At 41.3% G+C, this 22,874-nt stretch overlaps 1 protein-coding gene across 1 annotated transcript; it reads right to left on the bottom strand.

Moving 5' to 3' along the window:
• Positions 1-7,076: 7,076 nt before the first annotated feature.
• On the bottom strand, positions 7,077-15,781 carry nkx1.2lb (NK1 transcription factor related 2-like,b). Its single transcript, XM_033633568.2, has 3 exons — positions 14,641-15,781; positions 12,484-12,709; positions 7,077-8,304 (listed from the first exon to the last, which is right to left on the bottom strand). The coding sequence occupies exons 1-3, from the start codon at positions 14,953-14,955 to the stop codon at positions 7,559-7,561; spliced, it is 1,287 nt and encodes a 428-aa protein (XP_033489459.1). The 5' UTR covers positions 14,956-15,781; the 3' UTR covers positions 7,077-7,558.
• Between the last annotated feature and the right edge of the window lie 7,093 nt (positions 15,782-22,874).

The following is a 22,874-nucleotide window of genomic DNA, read 5'->3' as shown; positions in this document are numbered from 1 at the left end:
AGTTTGGCTCAATTTACGAAAACACAGGATCCTACAATTCTCATAATGCAATCAACAAAGGTGTGACTTGAGTCAGACTCAAGTTACAAATTTAATGACTTTTAGATCCAACTTGACAAAATAAACTTGCAACTTCACTTGGACTTTGACTTTACACCAGTGACTTGTGACTTCACTTAATACCCCCCCCCCCCAAGTCCAAAGACTACAAAGTTTAAGTGTGCCACAAATTCATGTTCCTTCATTTCCTAAATCAATAGACCACAGATCTGCTTTGTGTGAACCAACAGGACAGCATCTAATAAGGTTGCAGGAAACCATGACAAACTAACATTATGTTACTGAGTTACAGTTGGAAAAAATTATACTAAATATAATTTTGTTCCTGTACAAAAACTATGCATTGGTGGCCAACAGAATACAAATTGCAGTATGTAAAATGTGCAGGTCCAAAATTACAGCCGAAGACGACTTGTTGCTTGTTTTAACTTCAATTCAAATAAACACAAGAAGTTTGTGCTCTAGAAAAGGATCAGCACTCAGTGAATAACCTCCTAAGCCCTATGATAGGCTATTATGGCAAGGCTTAACTATACAGACCAGTGAGCAGTGATAACTGTCTTTGGGGTCATCGGGTGGGAACCTCCTTTCACCAGTGTTTCGTCTAGTTGGTCCCACGACACCTCCAGGAGGCTAGACAGTGATCTCTGGCATCCCAGAGACACTCCCCTAACCTCCTTTACCTTACTTACACATGGCTTTCTCAGCCCAAACAGCACTGCCATCTTCAACCAAACCCAGGCTCCGTACATGCGAGCTCCAGGTAGAAGCAGTGCTGATACTACCTTTCCTAGCACATTCACCATACTCTATTTCACACACTACATAGCATAACTCCAATATAAGCTAAAGTTATAGGAGACAGATAACTCACAGGATCAGGAAACACACTCACCTTGCAGCATGGTCTCAAACTAAAGGGGAGTCAAATAGGCCACTCTCACACTTAAATAACCTTCCTCTTCCTGGATTTCCTCCTGAGAGGAAGTGGATCTCTCCACCTGATGTCAAGGAGTTATGTGCCCTGCTTAGTAGTTCCCCCTGCTGGCCCCCAACTGACATTATTTCTTCTCTTGTAGATAAACTGGCTGGTTCTGGCTGCTTCATCTGACATTTCCTTCACTGTCTTCCTCAAACTCTGTCCCCGCACTCGGAGTTCCCCCAGGAGCGAGACAGCTGATCTTGCTATGAATCCCCTACACCCCACTTCCACTGGACAAATCCTAGTTTTCCATCCTCATTGCTCAGCTTCTGCTCCTAAGTCTGCATATCTAAGCTTTTTTCTTTCATAGGCTTCTTCCACTGAGTCTTCCCAAGGAACTGTCAGCTCAATGAAATAAACTATTCGTTGACTCACTGACCACAACACTATATCAGGCCTCTGCTTGGTACAAACTAGTGAACAAGCTTTCCCCCTAAATCTACTTGCATTTCCCAATCACAAGCACCTTCTAGGCGGCCACACCCTTGCCTCCTTACTAACTTATCCCTTCTGTATTTCTCTCCCTCACGGACAAACTGAATTACTAAACTCCTATCCTTAACACCTTCTGAATTCACCTGTCTTCATTTCCCTTCGATGTCTGCAGCTAAACATTTCAACACCTGGTTATGTCGCCATGTATATCGGCCTTGTGACAAGCTAACTTTACAGCCTGACAAAATATGCTTTAAGGTTGTGGTAAGTGAACACAATGGGCATGATGGGTCCTCATTTACCCACAGTTTTAGGTTCTGGGGGGTTGGTAACACATCGTATGTAGCCCCTACCAGGAATCTAATACGATTCTCCTCCATACTCCACAGGTCCCTCCAACTACGCTTCCTCTTCTCTACATTTTTCCAATTCAATGACTGTCCCTGTTTAGCCTGAGCCACTACCTTTGCACCCCTTAATATCTCCTCCTGTCTGCGTATCTGTTCCACGACCAGCTTTCTTTTATCTTTGAGACCTGCTTTATTCCATACCGGTTTGCCTGAGCCAAGCCCCAGGCCTCCCCGGCCAAACTGAACATTACCTACAATCTCTGCATGCCTAAAAGCTGCCTCTGCCTCCTGAACTGCCGATCTTGGGTTCCACTTCCTCCCCTTGGTTGGATTTGGAACCACACTCCTAACTACCACGTCCTTACTCCCAGATAACAACAGCTCTGTCCTGACCTTGGTACATTTAAATTCCTCTGTTAAACCAGATACTGGCAGCTGAAGTATCCCTTTTCCATACAATGCAACACTACTTAGGCACCTAGGAGCGCCCAACCACTTCCTAATATAGGAGCTAACCGACCTTTCAATTCTCTCCACAACGGATATTGGAATTTCATAAATTGACAATGGCCACATTAACCTAGGATATAGCCCAAATTGCAAACACCACAACTTCAACTTTTCTGGAAGTTCTGATTTATCTATTCTATCCAATCCTTCTGCCACATCTTTCCTAAATTTCACCACCTGTTCCTCATCATTCAACTCCACATTGTACCACCTACCTAAGCTCTTTACTGATTTTCCCTAATTGTTGGGATTTCCTCATCATCTATGACAAACTTCCTATCACTGAACTTCCCTCTACGTATCGAGATGCTTCTAGATTTACTAGGCTTGTTCTTCATGCTGGCCCACTTGAGATTCTTATTTACCTTCTCTAATAGCCTCTTTGTACATGGCATTGTTGTGGTCACCAGTGTCATGTCATCCATGTAAGCCCTAACTGGTGGAAGATGCAACAAGTTCTGCCGTCTCTCCCCACCTACCACCCACTTAGAAGCCGTGATGATTACTTCCATCGCCATAGTAAATGCTAATGGAGAAATTGTACACCCTGCCATGATGCCTATTTCTAGCCTCTGCCAACCTGTTGTGAAGCCTGCCGTACATACTTTGCATTTCCAATGAAATGCAAAATTTAAAAAGAATTTTTGATCTTTGTCAATTTATGTATATTATTACTTTGTTGTTAAAATGGCATTACATTCGGTGAAAAGCACATCAGGACTTGTTTAGGACTCGAAACTCAAAGCATACTTGACTCGAGACTTGTCAGTCTTGACTTGCAAAACAATGATTTGGTCCCATATAACTTGTTGTCCCTGCTTTTAAAACACCCACATTGTTTAAACTCATCATTGTGGTTTTGAAAGAAATCATTGATCAAATGTAAGACGACGCAATATTAAGAAAAACAAATACCACAATATTTTTGACCAAATACCTCAATATTGTTGCTGGACAGTCTGGTAAGTCTCTTTACTGTAATGCAGTCTTTTAAAACCAGGGAAAGACAACACTTACGATATGATATCCAGAACCTAAGATATCTTGTCTCATTTCATGACATGATATGATGCAATGCGATGCGATGTGATACGATACGATACGATAAAACGTGGCTGGTTTACAGCGGTGGTCCCAAGCGGGGCACAGCTTAGTTGACGTCTTTGTTATTGAAGGAAGCTTGTTACATGGTTCGTTCAGTTGTTAAAAGGTTACAATCAGCATTCATTCCCAACTCCAATCACTTCTGCTTGGCAGTGATGAAGACATGACTCCCAGATGGACACACTAATTTTCACCCCTTTTCTGGTGTGATGCATTCACACAGCTCCTTGAAATACAGTCCGTCTTCATCCAAGCAGTACTCAGAAAACAAGTTTGAAAGAGAAACTGAATAACGAACAGATATAAAAAAGGAGAAACCACGGTACATTTTACTGGCCATTATCTGCTGTCGGTCATTAATGTTTCTCTGACGATTAAAGAAATCAACTGATTAAGACGTGGTACTTTGATTTCAAACAGCCTTTACAGTTAAATTCTACATTTGTTGCCATTTTGTGGCCATTCTATTATCACCGTTTTTCAGCTCTGTAGAAAGATGATGCTGGCATTCTCACTGGTTGATTGTTTCTCCAATCAGGAAATACTGCTGTCAATGAGCACAACCAACCTGACCTAACAGAAATAACTGAAATGACCACTACCTCTTAACACTGCATTACAAGATGGCGTAAAATTATGTGCCAGCGCCACAAAAACAATGCCAATGGTAAGGCAGCTACAAACGGTCACAGTTTCAAGCACATTGTGTCGCAGTTTGGTTAGGTTTAGTAACAAATTGTGGTTTCTGTTCTTAGAAGTACATAGAGGACATAAGTAAGTCTTGTCACATAACATGATATAGTGAGGTCAGGTACATAAATATAAACAAAAAAAACTCAACATTGGCTTTTGCTTTCATGAACAGCGGTCTCCTGGGTGAAAATCCTCTGTCCGTTTGATCCGTCCACCAGCCCAACCTCCTGCCGACATGGACTTGATTGCTCTTTATTTTACCTTTCATGTGACTTTGTTCAGGGAATTCATGTGTCCACCACAACAAAGGATCCCCATTAGCCCCTTTTACACTGCCAGATTTTCTGCGACTGTTGGGCCGTTTTGCTGGCCAGCTGCGAGCGTTTAGACACACAGAGCCGGATTGGTGAGTTGATCTGAGGTGCCCAATTTTCCGCCTTGTAGGGTAGACATATTGGCGGAACCCTTTTAGTTTAAACAGACTGAGGCGGCCTTCTGCAACGGGAGGGGCTGTTGAAGACTTGTGGGAGGAGCTGTTGCTGATGTGCGACCCACTGGCGGTGGATAAACAGGAAACAGCTGATAGCAGGAATTAGCAAGCAGCTAGTAGCAAGAGGGAAGCACAAACCTGACAGACACTGTAAAGATGAGTAAGGAATTGCGCACCCTCCTTGCCCTCATAAATGAAGAGGCCATTAACCGTCAGATGACGGGGACGGTGAAGAAAGGCCAACTTACGAGAGAATCGCCTAAAGACTGACTAGCCGCGGCTTCCCTCCTATGTCACTGGTTGCGTCACACACTGAGCTACACATTTTGTTACTTGCTCACGCCCCCATTGCCCCGAAAAAGGCACATTCTGTATAAACAAAGTAGGTAGGCGGCATTTTGCCGCACTCCCCGATTTGTTTTTATACTGCCAATGCTGAAAAAAAAACTGATTGGGCTTTCCTGCAAATTTGCACAATTCCTATCTAAAAAGGGCTATTGACTTTCCATTGGCATTGTTTCTGTGGTGCTGGCGTGTCATTTTAACACATCACACACATTATGTGCCACCACCATGTAATGCAGTGTTAAGAGGTCGTGGTTATTTTTCTGTGAGGCCGGCACAACCTGTTTGAATCTTTGAACAACTTTAAATGGGCTCTGATTCTGAGGTCTGGGAGCAGCCTAATTAAAGCCATTTAATCAAGCTCAGCTAAACTGAAGATCAAACTGACCTGAAAGCTTCTGCTTTTGTCCTGTTTGTTTCGTTGCTCCACTGCTTTGTTCAGACTGAAATATCTCAATAACTAGCAGATGGACTGCCATGATATTTTGTACAGACATTCATGTTCCCCAGAGGGTGAGTCCTTATTACTTTGGTGATCCTCCGACTTCTCATCCAGCTCCATTGTAAGGTTAACATTAGAACTTGTCCAGTACTTTGGTTTATGACCAAATACCAGCAGAGCTAACTTTCATTTTGTCATATTAAGTGTTAGTATGCTGACATGCTAAGTAATGTCATTGTTAGAACACTTATGTTAACATTGTGCTCGAAGCACTGCTGTGTCTAACCCATAGACTTCAGAAATAATGGACATAGCTACTGTGATGTCACCCATTGATTTGTGGACTGCCATTTTGAAGCCTTGAGTTTGGCATTTCAGCCATCGCCATTTTTGTGTTTTGGAGCTAGAAGTGACCATAATTGGATGAGAGGTCTGAGCTGTAACGGAGTGAGGGGTGGATCTGAGTCATAGATGGTAGTGACGCCTTGCAGAGGTCACTCTAGTTACCCTGCCCTAAAATTGCGTACCTTTGAACCCTAATTAAATGTAAATGGGTGAGTTATAAAAAAAAATTGAACCCCTGTGCAGTTGTCATGAATGTTGAAAATAGCTACCAGGCTGTAAATGTTTGTTTCTGCTGTAAAGTTGGGCATTTTAACATGGGGGTCTGTGGGGATTGACTTGCATTTTTTTTGTCTTAAAATGAGGTGTGGTCAGGGGCATTGTTGGTGTATTGCTTTCGTGAGCAGAAAGTGATTGTGCCATTGATCTGTAAAAACCTGGTCTAAAGTCAGAATGTCGCAGTATTTTCCTGCTATTTAAAGGGCGCATTTTTCGCACAGTAAGTTGTGCCTACATAGAAGGGTCCACAATGTGTGTACACTCTGCTTTTTACACACACAGACATGCAGATGGGTTGTGGTGGGGTGGTTTAATACATCATTAATAACGAAATATGAATGACCTTCTCTAAAATGTCAACGTAGCAGAGAGCAGAGCAGAGCTGCTGCTCCACTCCCCATTGAGAGAGATGCTGTGCACATTTACACACAACAAACAACATAACTTTATTATTTCAGAAGCTAAAAGTTAAGTTCCGGTTCCTCTGTATAGTTTATAACTACATTTTTTAGTTTTGCTGCTTAAATGTCACACGATATTTGCTGCAGTAACATTACTGCGCTAACTGCATTATTCTACGCAGAAAACCAATCATTCCTCCAATTTGCCAAATCCGTCATGTAAATAGCAGTGCACCAGATTGGCCTGCAGCCTGCCCAAAACACACCTATGATTAATTAAGGGACTAATTACAACCCCCTTGCCCCTTGTGCCTTACCTTGCACCCAGATTATGTGCCGTTGAACACGGAAAAGTGGAGTTGGACACGCTGTAAATGCACTTGTGCTGTGCACTTTAGACCATGTGGTTTAAATTGTTAGTCTTTGTTGTGTCTTGTTATTCTGAATTGGACCTGTTTAGGGTTACAGTAAACTAATGTATGTCCCAGCGCACATTCAGTGAGAGGCAGGGTACATCCCCAGGTTGTCAGACTGTGGGAACAAACCAACACAGATATGGGAGAACACAGAAAGTTTGAAAACAGGACCGTCCTGCTGACACTGATTCACCATGTCCTGTTTAATCAGAAAGAGTGCACTGGGCTAGTTTTTCAGAGTTTAATTGTCATTATTTTAATATCAAAGGACGATATCATGTTGAGCTGAGGATTCAGTACATCCAAGGGTTTTATGGAAACTGTCATCAAATTCAACAAATAACAGAAATGAAAACAATCACAGCTGGAGTTACACGGTACTGACAATAGATCAAGCCATTCCTTAAGTCATAAATAAACATTCAATATTCATACAGACTTTTTTTTTAAACAAAGAAACCAACTATTTGTCTATTACGCAGTTTAAAACAGCATTCGGAATAGGGAGCTAGAACATAGATTTATGTACAGTTTCTGGTAGATATTCACATTCTATCAAAATAATCCGTTGAAATTAAAGCCTTCAAATGTTGGTAGTAAAAAGGAGAGCAGAGCTGAACACTGACAGTCTGTCTGCTGAAACATTTCAGTCTCCCTGGGCTCAGAGTGTGTCTCTGAGGATCAGTCCGTCTGCTGTGTGTGAGTGTTTCTACAGGTGTGTGCTGTAGAAGGCAGGTGCAGCGTAGCTCTGCGTCCCCAGCATGAAGGGGGACAGGACGTGGCTGGCGGTGAGGAAAGGCAGCTGGACCAGGCTGCCAGTGGGGGGGTGATGATGGCTGGCGTAGCCAGCGTGCATGGCCAGGTGCCCGCTGATCGGAGGGGATGGGCTGAGAGGGCTGAGGCTCCCCAGGCCTCCTCCTCCCCCTGCTCCTCCTGCACCTCCTGTTCCTCCTGTGCCGGTGGGGGCGGAGGTGTCGGCTCCTGGGTTCTGTTTCTTCCACTTGGTCCGACGGTTTTGGAACCAGATCTTGACCTGGGTCTCAGTGAGGGAGAGCGACAGGGCCAGGTTGAGCCGCTCACATACTGACAGGTAACGTGTGGACTTGAATTTGTTCTCCAGCGCCACCAGCTGCTCGTAGGTGAAGGCAGTCCGGGCTCTACGGGGCTTCCCCGACTTGGAGTCCGAGCCAGAGCGCTTCCTCTTGGGTTTGCCCTGTGGGCCCTGGCCCCCGTTGGTCGGGACATTGGTGATCTGGTCTGGAGTGCCTCCTACAGGGCTCTTGGTGTCTCTGCCAGGGTCCTGGTGGCTGTGTTGACCCAGATCTCTGTCCCCGTTGCTAGGCAGAGCTGAGCTGCTCTCCTCACTGCTGTAGGGCCCGTCTGGAGCCTCTGAATCTGGGGTCCCGGATCTGTGGTAGTCATCCTCATCCTGGCTTCTGTATACAAAGCCTTCCTCTGGAAAAACACACACAACAAAAACAACATCAAATTAACATCCATTACATCATCACAATATAAAGCTACAGTAGGTAACTTTAACACAAAAAAAAAAAACCCTTTTTATCATATTTGCTGTATCCTGACAGTAGTACATGAGGCAGATAATCTGTGAAAAATCAGGTTTATTTGGCTCACTCTTAGTACTCCTAATGGCATTTGCAAAAATACACCACACCTGAATGAAAACAACCAATCAGAGCCAGGCGAAGTATGCTCTTACTCAGTCAAGCACATTCTCTCCAGTGCACAGCTTCACGAGGAGCTTTGCAAACACAATGGCAGTCTCCTTTTGTGAAACTGAAAGCAAGATTTTCATCATCAGTCTTCTGTTTAGTTGTCTTTGCTGTGTACGCTGTTGTCAAAGTAGGTAGAGCATGTGCCGGGGGTTGGGCTGTGTTGCATATGCATGAGCAGTGATTGACACTGTGTTAGAGACTTCTGGCTCTGATTGGTTGATTTTATTCAGGTGCAGTGGACTCTTGTAAATGCCATTAGGAGCACAGGGAGGAGCCAGAAAAACATGATTTCTTCACAGATTATTTGTCTCATGTTATACTGTCAGTGTTCTACTGTTATGATGAAAAGTTATTTTTTAATTAAAGTTACCTACTGTAGCTTTAACTGCATGGAGCAAGAATAATCAGTGTGTGTGTGTGTGTGTGTATGGGCTGCAGTTCCTCTAGCAGCCACTGTATTCTCGCCTCAAGAAAACCACTAAACAAACTTAAAATGACATTAGTGTCACACAAACATATATTAAAGTGGGAATAATTTGATGGTTTTGCAAAGATAGAATTTTCCCACAAACCCAGGGCTTCATCAATCCAGTAGGAGCCCCCAGGGGCCCTGCTGCCTTTTATGTCCGAGTAAGTGGAATACTACCCTGCCCCACGTTGTTGCTGTGTCACTTAGTTTCTAGGCATTTAATTAAACTCAAATACATAATAGAGATATGCACCATGTAGGCCTAATATCAACTGAAATAATGAAGGCATTCAATTTTAAGTTTGAAACAGGGCCCCTTTACAAGACAAGGCCTTTTTCATTTTAGTTTATATTGTGCTTTGGTGGTGTTTATTACCAAATTTGCAATAAATCAAAGTACCGCCGAGAGGTCCAGGGACGCTCAAGGTGTCTGAGGTTCCTGAAGGCCCCATGTGTAAATGTTGCCAGCTATGCTCAATTGGCAATACAGTTTTGCCCAAGTCCACCTTTGTCCTGGTGTAAAATACAATGTATGGCAACTAGCACAAATAACTTAAGGTGGGTTGAAAAGTAAGTTAACAAGATAACATACGACATAAAAATAATAGCCTAATGAAATAAACAAAATGATGGTTTCAATGAACTTGGCAGTGTGGGGACGTCAACAACAGTCAGCCACAGTAAAAACCCCTGAGGTCTCTTCCTTTAATGTCTAATTAGATCATTTAAACACAAATAATTAAAACTTTTAAAAGACTTCCAGAGGAACTAATCACTGATTGAAAAAGTCATTTTCAGCCAAACATTTGAGACAGCACCAGACTGGGTGAACCCACTAGAGAGAAGTAGGGCAAACATTAAAACTGGGCCACTCTTTGTGTTTAAGTGCCATCCGGTCAGGTGAAATCCTCCCCTCCCCTGCTGCAGTGTGTCTGTTATGGTATTTTGATATTACATATAGTTAACACATTAAGTTAAAATGGAGACACATTAACGCTCTTATCAATTCAGTTTCTATTCAACTGTTGCCAAACAAATTTCAATCACTGTAAATGTGAAATTCAATTACAGTTATTGCCACATAGTGACTTAAGGGCCACTAAAGGTCTGGGCCCCGCAGTGCCCAGTTGGTAATCCAGCCCAGCTCATGTGTCTAAAATTTGTACTTATTGCAAAATAAAAAAATACATTTAAAAAATTCTAAAAATATGACTTAACATTTTCCAGTTATGTTACAAGTACAACATTAAAAACTCTTTGAAAGAAGCATTTCTCATTAAATTTGTCACTTTTAATAATTCCGTTACCATCTCCAAATAAATACACCTGCATGCCCAAACATCTATTGTGTCATGTATTTTATAACTACAATAAAACAGAAATGAAAATAAAATAATAGTTAAAGTGTGCTGGTTTGGTTGGCTGAAAATTAAAAAAGTTTCAAAAAATTATTGCAGATTAAAAGATATAAAACATATTCACTTACGGGCTGTTATTCCTTTTTTTCATGGCCCACAAATTTTAATTATTATTTTATTCATTGTAAAAATGTTATCATTAACATTCATGCTGATATTGAAATGTAATTATTCAACCAGCTTGCCATGTTCAAAATTAAAATCCTATATATTATTTGAATGTTAAGTCTTTACTTTATATTAGCTTCTGATTGGCTCACACTCATAAAAAATAAAAACAAAAACAAACAAACAAAATAAAGAGGTTTTTGTTGGGCGCAAACATGCTGTTGTTGTTAAAGTAATTAGTATTAAATAGTAATTAGAAAAATATTCATGATGTAGGTGACAGCACATACCTGGCAAAACTTGTAGACTTCACCAAAATGAATTAGATTTTTAAAAATGTTTACAATGATGCCTCTTAATATTAATATTCCTCTCTAATTTACTATTTACTAATCTTCGCCACAGTCAATAATAATAGTAAGGTTGTGGCTTAAAACTACATATCAGTCAAAATAAACTCAACATGTGTTTGATAAGATTGGAGTTATTTGTAAAGGGTTATTTATATTTATATAGTGACATGGTCTCCTGCAAGTCAAATAAAACAATATATACCAGACCATAAATTTGAGCAGTGCTGTGGAGATGAATAGGGTAAATGTACTTTTGAATAAAAGACAAATTCCGTTGATTATTCTTCTAAACGTATCTCAACAATCTTTGCTCTGCTATTGGTTAAATATAAACATATCTAAAAACAACAAAAAAACATTTAGGTTATATTTATATTCGGATGCTATGTAATAACCAGAGGTCAGAAAAGAAGTGAAATGAAATCTGACTATTTAAGGATTAAAAAGAAGAGGAGAAAACATATGGGGAGTGAATAAAAAAAGACAAAAAATAACAACAAAAACTAAACAGAAAAACAGCCAAACAATGGTTTGACCGGACTTTACCAGCTAATGACCTGAGGTATAATATCAAACAGAGGAAACGGAGTTGATTAGAGCTAATGGGTTTGAATGGAGGCTAACCCCCCCCCCCCCCCCCACACACACACACACACACACAGACACACACACACAATACAGACTGCTGTTTGAAACAGATATTCACCGATCAATATTACCGATCACACACACACTCTCACACACGCACTTACGCATGCACGCACGCACGCTCACACTCACTGTGGCCAATTACCTCGCGCCTTTTCCCTCTTTTAACCGAGCTTCAATTAAAGGCGACGTGTTTTTCTTTTTCTTTGGCCGAGAACAAACTGCCGTGAGTGAACATTTTACACTTCCTATCAGAAACACACTCAGGACGACAGCTCTCCTCTTTTTTATTTAGTGGCTATAGACTGCAGCTCATAAAGACGCTTCTCTTCTGTGTCGGCCTGTCTGACCATTACAACATTTATTCCTATTTGGGCTTCTTTCCGACACATTACTGATTCAGTAAACAGAAAAGTTGCTAAACTTATAATTCAGTGAAACTAGTATTCACGCAGAAAATTGAAAGTACAAAAAAAATTAAAAGAACATTGACAAAAGTTACCAAATCTAAATGATTATTTTGATACATAAAATAACACAAAACACACCAAAAAAGGAAATCGAATAGACAAGAAAACAAGGCGAAAGAATACCTACTCATCTCCATAAAACTTTGGTCTACTTAAGAATTAGGCCTATTGAAGAAGGTTAAATGCTGACTGAAAATCACCAAAACACAAACATAGATTGAGATTTAGAGGAGCGAAAATTATTTTAAAGCGGCTAAATTACTAATGCAAATTGAAGTGTCCATTTAAAGACATTTTGACAGAGAACAAAAAAAAAGGGTACTGAGGGGGTGAGTGGTGGGAAAATAAACCAAACTAAAAAGACAACTAACATTACCCGGGACATTAAAGAGCCCGGGTTTAAAGATTAATTCCGTGTAAACTGTGACTTACTGCTCTGGTATTCCTCCGCACCGTAGCAGCCTTTGCTGGGCTCCAGGCTGGGCTCGCGCTCCCCCGTGCTTCCTCTCCGGTTCTCTGCTCCGTACGCGCTCAGCTCGCGCTCACCTCGGTGGCTCGCGTGCTGCTGCTGCTGCTGGAGTCGCCGGCTGCTCGTGAACTTGTTTGGGTCCAGGATGTCCAGTACGGAGAAAGAGGTGGTCCGGTGCCCGGTAGGGCCCTGGCAAATAACGAATATTGGGATTATTCATTCACAACATATTTTTTATTTTTCAAATTAGGGTCAGGAGATTCATTTCCGTTTGAGCTTCCTGTATTTCTTCTTTGGCCCATGCAAAGAATGTGATCCATGTGAGAGTTGATGTGCTTCTTTTGTTCCCTGGTTGATTTTTTTTAAAACTTATTTTTAATCAAATGATGTACTCATTTATAGGCTAAAAATGAATTTATATTATATTTCAATAATCAAAACTATTATGATAATAATATTAAAATGTTAATAATAATAATACAAGTTGTAATAAATATCGTATAATCCGTGAAATACAGCTTAATTACATTAGTGTCTATATCTGTGAACACTGCTAAAGCATTGAAGCAAACTATGACCTGCAGTTAGACAAACACTAGCACACATCAAAGCCAATAAAACTGTATTCATAAAGAAAACAGCTAACAACATGAACTCAAATCAACTACATTTCCCATATCCAATAATTAGCGGTCAGTCAGAAGGCCAGCGAATCAACCCTGTTTTATTTATTTTATTTTCTACTGTCGAAAGAAAAGCAGACAAAAAATGAAGCAAACTCTTATTCTAATTATTTCCAGGGGAAGATAACTTTAAAACAAACATGCGCGTTTATTTTCTTCTCCAAAAATTTCCCTGTACTCCTATAATTTACATCAGCTTGACCCTGTGTGTGCACGCCGTGTTTACTGTATGATATAGATATGTACACTGAATTTATATCCTTAAGATTTATGTCGTGCCAAAAAAAGGTGGCCAACTGTATTAAGCGGATAAAAGATGGTGCGGTGGCTCAGCGTGGCTTTCCCCCTGCACTACATCCTGATTAGGATCATTCATTTATTAATGAGGCCAGTCTGGAGCATGTCGACATGAATAATCCCACATTAATAATATCATAATTCTCTCTTTAAATAATCCGAGGGAGCACGCGGGTAAAACCCAGGGGCCTATTAACATCTGATGATAAGAATAATCACACAATACCATGATCAGAGCTGTGATTAACAGGAATAATCCTTTATTTAAATCCTTTATTTATTTAAATACGGAAGAGTTCGCAATAAACCTGCTGGGCTTTAATCTACAACGATACTAATTTTAATGCAAGAATATACATATTAGAGATTAATCCTGTTTTTTTAGGCAAACATTTTTAAGGATATGGTATTTTTAAAAAAAAAATAATAATAATTTATGGAATTTTCGTTAATTTGAGAGTTATTCAGTTTGTATTGTTTATATGCTGCGATTCAGATTAGTAGTAGAAGTAGAAATCGCATGCTTTAATTTGTTTTTATTGATTTCGAGCGCAATAGAACAGCTTTGCAGAGAGAAATTCATTTTCCTGTGAGCTTTTATGGAAACGCATTTGATGATAGCCTATCTGTGTAATTTATTTTTATTGTTTCCCATCACATCACCGCAGCAAATTGGCTGTTAATTTTACTGCTATATCTTAATTAAGGCCTCATCTGCTTGCTCCAATCGGACAGCCACGACAGGACAACACAGGACCACAGGACGTTTTACATCACCAGACCATACTACCATCAGTATCTTAAAAACTGAAAACAAACAAACAAATAAACATCCTAAACATCTTTCCACTCTATTTATTTCCCAGTTTTTCTGAGTCATGCTTAATTTTCGGCAGATAATTTGCGCACTCTGGTGACGCTGCAATCCTACTTTTCCGGTACTTTTAATAACAACAATGCTCACCAAAATTGCCGTTTATTTTCATGCAATCTGCGGTGTTTACGTGCTGTTTCTGTTGTGTCACCTCAACTAATCTATTTTTGTTTTCACTAAATGTTTCTTCAGTGTTTTACCGTGGGACTGCTACAGCTGCACACTTCCCCACAGAAAACCCATGAACTTTGCTCCCATGCATCTACCTGCTGTTGCGGGGCTAACACCGGGTTCGTCGGCGGGGGTTCCGAGTGGTTCTCCACGGCCTGAGCATCTCTGCCCCCGGACACCGCGTTGGAGAAGAGCCGCTTCTCCCCTGGAGCACCTCCGTCCAGCATGTCTCCGCTGTCCGGGCCCACCACGGTCTGGACCCCGTCACCGCCGGGCGCCGGTACCGCTCTGTCCCGACTCATCACGGGCTGGACCGCGTCCGCAACGGGCCCTGCTACGGCTCTGTCCCGGCTTATCACGGTCTGGACCCCGTCCGCTCCGGGCCCCGGCACCGCTCTGTCCCGGTTCATCACTTTACTCTCCCTGTCCCATATATTAAGAATCCGGATTAAAAAGCAGGAGCGATTAGAAATAGCCTAATAAAAAAAAAAGATTCACACCAAACCGGTTTAACGGGACTGTATGGTGTTCATGTGGAAATAAAAACTTGTCACCGCAGGCCGGTTCATGAGTCCCGTCAACATCCGGTGTGAGATGATGTTTTCAGCCCGTTAAAGTTTCCCATAAGAGTGTGGACGGATGGAGGGCTTCAGCTGGGTCCCGTCAAAGTTTAAACTTCTTCTCTCTGTCTTCTCCTCTCCGGCTCTTTTCCCTTCATCCTCCGCATCCACCGCGGCAACACAACGTCTCCGGTGATCTAATGTCTGTCTGTCTTGTACGCCGCCGTTATCCCGTGTTGGCACACACACATAAACAGCGCTCGACGTCCCGACCTCCAGCCTCGCGCGCTCTGTCTGGTCACCGGTGGGTGCGCGCTCTGGAAGGCTGACAGGAGTTGAAGGCGGGACGGACGCTGATCTATCTCTCTAATAGTTAAAACTAGCTCGCGCCCCTTCCCTCTCTCTCTCTCCCTCTCTCCCCATTAGTTAAGTGAAGCCTCCTCTCTCCTCCCTATCCTCTCTCCCTCTCTCCTTCTCTCGCTCCTTCAGCGCGTGCAGCTCTCAACGCCTTTTTTGGCTTTTAGCTGGCCCCTCGAGGACCCGCTATCATATACTCACATACCCTATGTCTATGCGTGTGTGTGTGTGTGTGTGTGTGTCCGTCCGCCTCCCTCCTTATTTATGCATTCCTATTCAACTCTATGGGTTGTAATTGGCTACAAATGAATCCCACTTCCACTAATAGTCTATTATCTCGGGGCTGCGCGCGGAGCAGCGCGGTCCGGGCCAGCTCGCTGTGTGAGCACTAGGAGAGACAGAGCGGGAAGCGCGCGCTGGCTCTTCTCAGTTTTATAGGCTCACAGACCATACCATGTTAATTTGTTTACATGTACACAGAAGCAGGGGTGTCATTGTAGCGGGGGAAGTGGAAATGATTACCCAGGGTGCCAGTGGGAGGGGGGAGGTGGGCCTTGAAAAGCTGGTAATAAAAAGTTAAGTTTTTTGTCCATTTTTTAAATTTTTATTTCTAAGTAATATGTGCTATGCATTAATTAAAATTGTCCAAATAAATCAGTTGAAAGACTTTATATAAAAATTGTGGATGCTCTCTGAGGCCCCTCTCCCCCCTTGAAGGCTCTAAATGGTTTAGTCTGCCCCTGCATTTTTTTGTCTCTAAATGTTATGCTGCTGGGACACCAACTGTAATGTCTTTCCCAAAAAAAGGAAATCATGGTTCCAAAAAAAGAGAAGAAAGCCAATTGACTTTGTGAAAACAAAAATCAAAAGGTGTGTGAGAGAGACAGGGGGCCACAGACTGCTTATGGGGTCCAGATTTTGGTGCTACGCCCCTGCACACAAGTGAAACAGCGTTGCAGGTGAAATATTAGCCCGCATGTCGCAGGTGTAGGCGTACAGGTACGTTGACGACGGTCAATTCTAAGTTATGATCGCTAAAATCAGTGTTAACCAGTGTGCGGCAGAGTTACAGTAGCTGGTGTGTTGCAAGGTTAACTGGCGTGCGCTGTAATTGATGTGTAGCTGATGTGTAATGTGTCGCCTCGCTCAGCTTTACTTGTGCATCCACATGAAAGGAGCCCTTATCTTTAATGCAGATTCCAGGGTAGGGCCTCTCCTCAAAACTCAATTACGGCCTGAATAAAGCCGGTAATGTCCCCGCTGCAGTGAAATATTGATTCCTAATCCTTGGCAGTCATTACTATGCCAGAAAATAATAGACCACAGAATTGGATTTTGATTTAACACACGACGTGTTTATTCTAATGCTAGGGACTTAATATTCCGTTGACTCTCATTTTCAGCCACAGAGGAGAGGGGAATAGTGATGGAGGCTCTGACGCCACACTTTTTATATTGTTGTGGAAGAAATTAAAAAAAGAGAGAGGGGTGATGGGACATCTTTCCTGTCCGCCTCCCCGGCCCTAATACACAAGGTCAGCTCCATGTAATTGCCTTGCTCAATGATCCTTAGGAGGAAGAAATTAAAAGTTGAGCAAAATAATGACTGAAACAATGAGACATGATTAGCCAATCAGAGAGCTAAACCTATTACGGGAGCCTTTTGATGTACTTCCTGCTTCCGCCCGGAGGCTTTATGGCTTTATTTTAAAACAGTCAATATATTAACCATATTAAATATCACAGCAGCTTATTCACCTTGGGAAATATTAGCATTTTAACTATGGTGGAAGAAAACTATAAAGCACTGCCAACACACACTGCTACAGGAACAGTGAACAGAGAAGAAGTGGTGGGGGAAATCAGCCAAGTGAGTATGAAAGAGTATTAGATATTATTATATATATTATTTTATCTGCAGATGGAGTCAGGCAGCTTCTCCTGGGTTTCACTGAGAGTGGATAAATGCCAGGATGCCATGTCAAATTAAAGATGTAGCTTATCACAATTTATGGCATAAAAGATGTACTAGTGTGAGTTCAAACATCAATCTAACTATTCCAAAACACATCAGCGACAGCACAGTGAAATAATGACATGTATGTCATGACATGTCTCTCGACCTTTGAGCCTTGTACCAGTTATACTGGGCTCTGAATCCACTTGGAATCCTGAAACTTACTGAAGAATTTACTGTAATAAAAGTCATGTATTTATATTGTACTGTTATCTGCAGAAATTAAGAGGCTACAGTTATAATATTTATAATAATATTACAATAATAATAATAATATGTATGTTGCAAATAATGGTATGATAATGATAAATAAATGATTATATGATAATAATGCAAATGCCAACAATATTAACAAGAACAGTAAAGGTAAAGTACAGTACATAAAAGTTTGCAGTAAAATGCCATAAGTGTGTGTGTGTCAGGAGCTGGTTACTGACTTATAATTAATAATTCACTTAGAGTAAAGATCTGTAAAATGTTCTCACTTAGCAACCTTTTCTACTTCATTTTATGATTGTTATGAGGACAGTCACTCCTCACTATGATAGTAGCACAGTAATTCACACACAAATACACTCATGCACACACGCACACACGCACACACGCACACACACGCACACACACGCACAGTGGCAGTCCTGGTTCCCACAGTGTGTGCCAGCAGACACTGTGGGAACACTCCCAAGCCTCTCCCTCTCACCAGTCAGCATGCATATGTGCATGTGCGTGTGTGTGTGTGTGTGTCTTGTGTCTATAATTATTCTAATGAAGGTTAACGAGCTCTGCTCAGCCTCCTCTTTATTAAATTAATCTCAGCCAGTAATGAATCATAATTACTATAATTAGCAGCTTGAGCTGCCTGATCTCATACTGGTGGCTGGTCAGAGTGAGGTGATGATACCGAGGCTTTCATCAGACCCACAACCTTCATCTCCTCAGCCTGCCGCTGTCTCCACTGTCTCTGTCTTTGCTTGGTTTCAACATGTACCAGATCCACACTGAACATTTATGAAAATATATCCTATTACTGAGTGCACACCTCTGATGCACTTTACATTTATATTATTATTATTATTACTGCAGAATTGATCGATTCTTCATGGGATGAATTCCCAAACATAGTTGTGTGCATGAATAACTTCCTTTTATTATTGTTATTAGTATTAATTGTTTCCTATTACTTGTATTCCATGGCACATTCCTGTAACACAAAAAACATATTTACTACATATAATGTTCACATTTTAATACATGCATTATTGTATACACTTACTTGTGTTTTTGTGGAATATGCACATATTTGCAAATCTTCTGATATTATTGGAAATCAAATATCATCATTTTTTGTGTCCAATATATATAAGAAAAAGAGACCAGGGCCAGGGCGATTGCACTAGGGCCCATGGGGTGGAGGGGCCCAACTGTCACCTGAAAATACACCCATGTTCAAGGAGTAACTCACGTTAAATCCCATGTGTGATTTTCTACATATGCCCTCAAAAAGGCACACACATATTCATTATGTTTTTTTGTTTTTGTAAAATAGTATCCATCTCTAACAAATTATATGCTTATTCTACATTAACTATTAAACATCTGTAATTTAGCCATAAAAACTAATTAGTTAAACTAATAATTTCCTATTTTCTGTTGTAGTTTTTATCATACACATTTGTAAGTTATTTACAGTAGCTAGTGGATATGAAAAATCTTTCAAGACAGACAAGCGGGGCACATCTACACACACACACACACACACACACACACATATATATATATATATATATATATATACACACACACTGTGTGTCATAATCATGACTTCATGTTAAGTTGAGCGAACAGTTTCAGCAGAGAGTTGTTGTTTGTGAGGCCTGTCAGAGTTGGACAGGTGTAACAGAGAAATAGTGACAGGGAACACTGCATACTTAGAAATAACTTCTTAAAAATGTAAAAATATTGCATACTAACACAAAATGTCTGCTATCAACAAAGCTGACATCTGTCCAAAACCACTGGCTTTCAAAAACCTATATCAGTATAACCTGTTTTTTATTATTTAACATATAGTTCAAATTATTTCCCGTCTCTGACTCCATCCCTGTCTCCCTCCTGTTTCCATCTGTCTCCGTGCTTCCTCCATCCCTCCTGTTTTTCTATTTGGTGTCTTTTCAAGGTTTCTATATTTTAGATTAGCCCTCCTCCTCTTCCCCATTACAGGAGTAATAGCCCCCCATCCTCCACTCACACACACTTGACCCACACACACACTAACCGCCCCCCTCCATACACACACACACATACCCACAGTTAGACACTCAGATAACATCTGACCTGAAGAATTAATTAAATATGATAGCTGATTAAAAATAGCATAACTAATAGTGTAATATCTCAAGCTGTCGTCTTTAATAGTCAACATTGTGTGTGTGTGTCTTATCTGCTGCAGACAGACGCTCTCACTATTGATTCCTGTTCATTTCAGTTGTCAGGCAGACCACTCAGCTCATCTGGAATCATTAAACTCTACTGTCTGCCTGTCTCTGACTGTCTCAGTCTCTCTCTATGTCTCTCTGCCTGTCTCTCTGTGTGTGTCTTTTTCTTACCTGATTCTCCTATCCATATTTGAATCCAGCACATTTTAAAACTGGACTGAAACTGTGCAGCAGCATTGAATCCAGGCAATATAACAATCACTAATTGACTATCAGTAGTATTAGCAGGATGAGGATATCTTCTTCCTCTGTGCTGTAGAGCTCCACTGTTGTTAAAAAACCATCACTGAGCCACACTGTTGCACTGGGTGACATGTTCCTTCATTAACACAAACACACACACTGTAGTTAATTTTGGTTCAGCCCCCTTTAGACTGTCCTGCTGTCCCAAATACCCACTGGTACAATGCAATTAGTACGATAGTGTTACACTACAATGGCCAGCAGTTTAGGGAGTTAATTCATTTTAAGTTTTAAAATCAAATTCAAAATCAAAATGAACAAATTCAGTGAAAACTAAAACCAGCTATGTATAGTCCGTCTCACAATACCTTTGGACTACCCTTCACTGTCTGTAGCTCTTAGTCCCAAACCCATTGGTTCCCACTGACGATGGTGAGGCTTGTTGATTTTTTAATAGCTCATTGTTCAATAGTTATTTAGCATAGAGGGAAAAGATACATCAGACTTTGGAGACACACACAATACTTGTTAATAGAAACATTCATTGGTACTTTGAGTCTGCACATGGAATTAGTGTTATAATCATAAAATCTATGTTCCGTAACATTTCACTCTTGATTTTCCTCTCTTTTCATCCCTTACAATTAAAAACTAGTTGTAAGCCTGAAGAAATCAACACAGAGAGACACGATTTTGTTTTTCCCCCCTTCACAATAAAAGCCCCTCCCCCGCTTTTAGTGGTCTGGTGATCTATGTATTCAGTCAGAGGCCTTATGGGCAGACATGTGGGTGTCTGCTTTATTCCCAGTGAGAGCCCTGACTCCTCTGACTGGGGTATTCAATCAAAGGCCTTTTAGGTCACAGTAGATGAAGAATTACACACTGGATGTTGTGTTCTTGGTCCTGAACTAAACGTGACACTTTGCATTATTCAGGAAATGTTGATGGGCCAAGTGACTCCAGCAGGCATGTTGTCCAAATCAATGTGGATACCAAATAATTACCAACTCAAAGAACTCTCCATTGTGGCCACACTGATCTCCCTTATATTTATTTTATATTATCAAGTTTTGCTCAGTTAAGGCATTAAGTTTTACCTGAGGGGAAAGCTGGAGTGAGATGGATGGATGGATGGATGGATTTGGGATGACAGACAGGTGACTTCGACTCTGCCTCCCCACCTGACTGGAGGTCATTGTGGTGGTCTCGGTGGTAACCCTGAGGTTAGGCTGAGACAGTGGGGCCAGATGAGTTTTTATTGGTGGAAGTCACAGCTCAGTGATCAGCGTGTGTGTGTGTGTGTGTGTGTGTGTGTGTGTGTGCGCGTGCATGCTCAGGCAGTTAGTTTAGCTACAGACGCAGTCCTTTGCTGAAACGTACTCACTGCAGTGAATGAGACAACAGTAAATCTGTAATCGTCTCAGTTAATCCACGATGTCAGTTTTTTTCACTTGGTTTGAATACCATTTGGAAAATAATTAGTGTGTACAATGTAATGTGTCAACATAATGTGGAAGATTTGGTTTAGGAGTGGTAAAAGAAAGGTCATCAAAAAATAGAGTATATGTTTTGGCATAAGCTTGTCGAGACTATAATCATTCTAACAATCTGTAGCATGTCCATATTTACAAAAATTTAAACATATTTTTTTATGTGCGATCTAAGCCACTTAGAACTTTCATAAACTGGTCGCCAGAGGGCAGCTGCAGCTTACAACAACATCAACAACAACAAAGAGAAAGGTATTTTAAGTACCAATTTTAATTTCCCGATTTGTCTGGTCCATAAAGTAGAGCTGAGGCCTCTGTGTGTCTCAAGATTCCCTTGCTTTGGACATGCACCAGGTTGGATCTGTTATATCTTAGGCACAAGAGGGTTGGGTTAGACATATTTTACAATAATGGGTCTAGTCGGATCTTGAAATCAATTTTCCAGGTCAGTTGTGGTTTAGCTCCAATGTGGAGGCCTCTATGCAGAAGTGTGTTAAACCAGCATTTTTTCAGTGGGCAGTAGGGGATGATTTCACTGGTTGCAAGAAGAAATCTGATTGTAGAAGTCTACGAGAAACTGATGCTGCTTCTCACTTGACTTATTAGGCTACCTTAGTAAACGTTCTCTTAATGTGTGTATGGTCTCACACACTCACTAGTTTCAAGTCTTCTCCAACACAGCATTATGTCCAATTTGTAGATCATGCTCCCATTCAGAGTAAAATAGACCATAGAGTGGGGTTCACTTTAGGGTGTGGCTACTTTCGATTGAAGTCACTACCATGGTGGTCTCCCTGGTTTCTAAGTCAGATCCCCTCGCTCCTCCACAGCTCCACCCTCTTGTCCAAATATGGTCACTCCAAAAAATCGAGATGGCGACGGCCAAAATGCCAAACCGGAGGCTTCAAAACAGTAATTCACAAAGCAATGGGTGACGTCACTATGGAAATGTCCACTTGTTTTATACAGTCTATGGGCAGACAGCAGCACAGTGTGATTTCCCTCAGTGTATTCTTTGGCTCACGGTCAATCTCTTAAACTGGTTGGCAACATCATTAATGTTTTTAATATTTCAATACAAGGCCTCAGTGTGGTTCTGGTTGATCTAACAAACAATGACACGCAAAATGCTGACCAGGCACCGTGCTTACGCACACACACACACACACACACACACACACACACACACACAGATGACCAGCAGATCAATATTTATGAGCAATCATG

The sequence above is a fragment of the Epinephelus lanceolatus genome, chromosome 7, assembly GCF_041903045.1.
Source record: "Epinephelus lanceolatus isolate andai-2023 chromosome 7, ASM4190304v1, whole genome shotgun sequence".
Lineage (NCBI taxonomy): Eukaryota > Metazoa > Chordata > Actinopteri > Perciformes > Serranidae > Epinephelus > Epinephelus lanceolatus.
Note: the sequence above shows the minus strand (reverse complement) of the source record. Positions and strands in the feature narration are given on the sequence as shown.